The sequence below is a fragment of the Echinococcus granulosus genome (assembly GCF_000524195.1).
Source record: "Echinococcus granulosus chromosome Unknown EG_S00073, whole genome shotgun sequence".
Lineage (NCBI taxonomy): Eukaryota > Metazoa > Platyhelminthes > Cestoda > Cyclophyllidea > Taeniidae > Echinococcus > Echinococcus granulosus.
Window position 1 is genome coordinate 335,626 of NW_020170453.1, and position 5,246 is coordinate 340,871.

General features: G+C 42.5%; 1 protein-coding gene across 1 annotated transcript; it reads left to right on the forward strand. All coding sequences in view use genetic code 11, as the record gives it.

Annotated features, from left to right (window-relative positions):
• Positions 1-959: 959 nt before the first annotated feature.
• EGR_07268 (Isocitrate dehydrogenase [NAD] subunit gamma) lies at positions 960-4,747 on the forward strand (the record flags this gene model as incomplete). The annotated part of the gene is made up of 7 exons (XM_024496517.1): positions 960-1,013; positions 2,121-2,472; positions 2,750-2,898; positions 2,983-3,050; positions 3,474-3,612; positions 3,701-4,033; positions 4,571-4,747. The coding sequence occupies 7 exons, from the start codon at positions 960-962 to the stop codon at positions 4,745-4,747; spliced, it is 1,272 nt and encodes a 423-aa protein (XP_024349102.1).
• Positions 4,748-5,246: the final 499 nt, after the last annotated feature.

A 5,246-nucleotide genomic window follows, 5' to 3' on the forward strand; every position in this document is an offset into this window, starting at 1 on the left:
TAATTCGAAGTACAAAAGTGGCGCCTCATCAGAACCGAGGGATAAACCACTATCGTATTACAATAACACCTCTGTTTTAATTTTATGCAATTTTCTTAAGTATAAAATGCCTGCATATCTATAAAATACCAGTCCTTTGTACCAAAGATTACTTTATCTCAAGAGACACTTGAAAAAGACTTATTAGTGGAAAGCAGTTTATTCCTTAATTTTTTAAATATTGACTGAAATTAAACGACAAACCCATTAATTAGTGGCTTTCAGGTGGACCAATTTTTCCTCTTCTGCCACCATCTCCCTTTAAGTGCTTTAATTAAACTTAAAAAAATTTTGAAAAACGCATATTTATGTAGTAGCTTATTTCTTACATCCCTGAGATAATGAAGCTAAATTTAACTTAGTAAAAAAAAACATATTTCATTCCCTATCTAATAGCCTAAGAAGTGTAATACTATCCAATAGACGTTGGGCCTTCTGGTCGCGAAGATGTGGATTATCTTCATCTGCCTCCATTCTTATCCGTTTCACATTTAGGAGCGCCTTTAACCAATATTCGTTAATTACTTCCTTTAGTTTATGCTTTTACTTGTTAGCCAAAACTTCTATACGTTTCTCATGAATAATTCGTAAATCTTGACTGGATCTTCCTTGCACATAACAGTGTTCATAAGCGCCCTTTTGCCGCTATTTTCCATATTTCTTCCCAAGTATAGTTTGGCGTTTTATTCACTTCATAGTATTTACCATTTTGATGCCCCCGTTTTACACTTGCTTGGACTTGTTTATTTTCTCCCATTTTTGGCAAGCTTGGCACGAGTCACTGAACAACTAAAATGCGTGTATCCTAAATCATTATTTTCTTATGCCTAGTCGGGTGAAACGTTTTGCTTAATCTCACGCAATTTTACCTTGGATCTAAAAAGCAGCTTGTTTTGCGTACAGTGGGACTTTTACACGGCATGATCACTTTGCAGAAAGCATCACGCCTTCTTCGCTGGGATTGGGGCCTTTCTGTAAGTAGCTTTGCCTTTTGCATGTATTTACTAATGTTAATTACTGGAATTACTCATACCAGGGAAATTTGACAATCCTCACCTCAGATTTCCCTGTGACGATTGCATTAGAGCAGAGGTAGTAAGAAAAGTGGTAGCGGTGATTCATTTAGCAATTCTTGTTTCCTCAAATCGTATTTGATGGCGAGGACATTACGAGGCGAAAGACTACGTAGTAATCCAACCTTCTTGACAGAAACATGATTAGATTAAGAAACCCTACACCGGGTCACATGACCCATCATCACTGTGCTGTTGCACCGCTTTATCTCCTTAGCCTGTGGTTCCGAATGTGTTGAACATTCTACCCCAAAAATTGCGCATTTTTGAGAAACGACTAGATTGGCTGCATGTTAAGAAAAAAATTAGAAGATTTGATTACTCTTTAAACTATTGGGGCGTGATCTAACATTAGTGTAATAATACACAACTTGATGGTGAAGCAATAAGACTTACAAATGTAGATATATGTTTAATCCACACCACCTTAAAAACGATCAAACCTTGTTAGTAAATTTATTTTATTGACTGGACTCCATGGTTGCCTTGTGACGAAGGCCTAGATATGGTAAGCAATCGAGTAAATACCACCTTACAAGACACATTAATGTACTTGCTTCTCCTCGATGGAAATAGAATTGGGTTGAAAAGCTTTTGTTGTGATTGCCTATGATTACCAACGGGTGATAGGGATGAATTGGTTTGAGAAGCTTTCTTTTGCTTTTTCAACTCCGTAGCTATGCTTAATACCTGACAGTAGAGGTAAACTCTGATTATCAATCTCTCAGATTGCATCTAGAAGGTCGTGTTTATTGTGTTGCTCTAAAAGACGTCTTTTTTAGGAAAGTTCATAGGAATTAAACGCATTGATTTGGTCTCGTGATTGTTACACGGGAAGTACTGTGCTTACTTTAAAATAAACTGAATAGTCGGTTTTATCTGGTTACCTTACAGTACTTGATCGAGAAGTTCCTTAAATTATATGGTTTTCTGTCTACTACTCGGTGGAAACAACGTATTACACACTAACATAACAGTAACCGACCCATTCTTTCCATCCCACTTTAGGCGACTTTACTGCGAGCACTAGCCACAGACACCCTGACAATATCTCAGCAGACAAAGGTAGAGCGTCCCTATGCCCCGCTACCCTCGACGCTGGGGCTGCCGCAGGGCGCACGTGTCTCCCTGCCGCGTGCCAAATATGGCGGTCGGCACACCGTTGCCATGCTCACCGGCGATGGGGTGAGTCCTGAGATGATGGAGCATGTAAAGTCTGTCTACTATACGCTTGGGGTGCCGGTTGAATTCGATGAGGTTGCAATCGACAATAACTCCAATGAGGAGGTGGTGCGAGAAGCGATCATGGCGGTACGGAGGAATGGTGTGGCGTTGAAGGGCAGCCTTAAGACGATTCCAGGTGAGTGGGAGGAAAGTTTTCTATCTATGCCTACATTCTTTCACCTTTGTCTCTATTAGCCTTTGTAAGTTAAAAGCGGTGGTAGTTGCTTATTCTTGCGCTCCTTTTTTCCTTTTTTTTTCTGCTCTTTTAAAATTCTTTTGTTTACTGAGGAGCACTCACAGTATCACTTCACCCACTCCTGATCCGTCCTTCGGTCAATCCGTCTCAATCTCGCTCACCTCTTGTTCATGGTTTTCATAGTCTTTGATAATCGAATCGGAATCCCCCTTTGCAGGCATGAAATCACATAATCTAATGATCCGAAACGAGTTGGAACTCTTTGCCTACGTGCAACGCTGCTACAGTTTTCCCGGTGTGATAACCCGTCACAAGGATGTTGATATTGTGGTTATTCGGGAGAACAGCGAAGGCGAATATAGTCAGGTGGGAGCTGACTGTCAGTGCTTTTTTCGCTCCTTCATCCTACCTGTGTGTGTGAAGTGAATGCTCAGTTTCCATTTTCCATAGCTGGAACACGAAAGCGTGCCTGGCGTTGTGGAGTCCATGAAGATAATCACACGTAACAAATCGGCTAAGTAAGAGATTTGCTTGTCGTCTTTTTCATTCCTTCATTCATCAATGCTTACGGCCTCATGAATTGGTTAGCCTACTCATCCATCTGTTTATCAATTCATCCAGGTTGTACTAATCCGTTTCTTCCGGTTTCATACATTCGTGTGGAAGAACAGATGTAGTGCATACCACTGAGCCAGTGATGGCGCTTTTAAAATACGGCCTTAACTTATAAAGCATCAAACTTTTTTAACTACCAAATATGTTAGCTGATGTGGACCTTGAGCTTTCTTTAAAGCCATACTATCGGTTCTTGTTAGTGCATTGAAGGGCTGGGAAGTAATAGGCATAGCCTTTCTGCCATATCTCCAAAACTTAACCACAACTCGTGGAGGCCGTTAAGTACGACCTTTTATTTCACTTGGAGTCATTCTACTGCCTCACAGAATAGCTCACTTCGCCTTCAACTACGCTCTCCAACATGGACGCAAGAAGGTCACGGCAGTGCACAAGGCAAACATCATGAAACTGAGCGATGGTCTTTTTCTCCAGACTTGTGAAGACGTCTCTAAGCTCTATCCCACCGTGAGTTGTGGTTTTACCTCATTTTTGCACCATTAAAATAACTGCTGCTCTCAAACGTCGAAATGGCCTCTTTATTTGCCGATTGCAGATTCAGTTTGACTCAATAATCGTCGACAACTGCTGCATGCAGCTGGTCAGACGGCCGCAGCAGTTCGACGTGATGCTGCTGCCCAACCTCTATGGCAACATTGTGGGCGCTCTGTGCGCGGGGTTGGTGGGTGGTGCGGGTCTGGCCACAGGCATAAATTTAGGCGAGGAGTATGCCATCTTTGAGGCCGCCATACGAAAGCAGGCGCAATCGCTGAAAGGACAGAATGTTGCCAATCCCGTGGCTATGCTGCTAGCGTCGGCGGATCTTTTGGACCATTTGGGTTGGCAATTGACTAATCTCCGGGTTGTCGGATGGCTTAGACCCCTAGTGGTTTGTTCATCAAATCATGACTTCCCTTCAGACACCAAACCACTCAAAATGTCTAATTGACTAGATTGTGCCGAAATGTAACTCTTCTCCGAAATCACTTTACCATCCGTCTTGTGTCTCCACAAAAAGTACCTGTCATGACATTTGACCTTTCACTCTCATAAGTGTTTGTAATCTTCTTTAGGAACTGTAACTCATCTACAGGAGGATTTGTTATAGAGTCTTGCACCAGAAATCCCGAGTAGTTGTCAGGACTTTTTACGAACGCACTTTTATTTTAACCGAGCCACTCAAGTGTAAAAAGATGAGGTTAAGAGTTCATTCACCTGAATGCCTTGGGAGTTGTTCATATCCCCACCTCTCTCACTATGATCGCCTTAGGCTATTACACTTGCAACGCGGGAATAATTATCTAATGTCTCCTTGAAAGTTCTATACAGTCGTTATTAAAACGATTCTATTCAAACATTTTGTAGTTCCTAGATTAGGACTTTTTTCCCAACTAGAAGATACAATAGTGCTGTTTCACATGACAAGACCTTTGCCTCTTCCTCGGCTACAGGTCTGTACGAGAAGTCGAGGATCCTGCGCAACGCCATCGTGGATGCCGTCTCGACGAAGAACGTGCGCACTCCCGACATTGGGGGCACCTACACCACCCGCGATGTCGTCAACGCAATCAACTCGAGCGTAGTCAGCCAGATGCAGGAGTAGGCGTCGGTGCTGTCGCCGTAGCCGATCATCACTGCAATGTCAACTGCTCTGAGTGCCCTCGCTTTATCATTTCTCTCTCTTACTCTCATCTTTGTACCGCTTCACATTTGACTGTTCTTTGGGAAAGTAAACTTAGTGGTCATCAAAGCCCCCACTCCGTGTGTTTTTTATTTTGTGTGTGTTGATGGCCGGTCAAGTGCTTTGTGATTTTGGATTTTCTCTGTGGAAAGAGGTTTTGTTTTATCGATCCAGCTTCTCCTTTCCAATGCACGGTCTGTAAACCTTGACCCTAACTACCCTACTTCCACTTTCGCAAGTTTCGGTACTTCCTTTGCACACCCGCTTTAACTCATCAAATGGCATTCTGAAAGGGAGGAGCGTACTTGTCACTCACATCTACTGTCTTTCACTGTTACCGCCTAATTGTCAAACCTGTTTAATCTCTCAAATCCTTCTTCAGCTCCAGCTCTGATACTTCCGAATGGATGGAGGCGAAGTG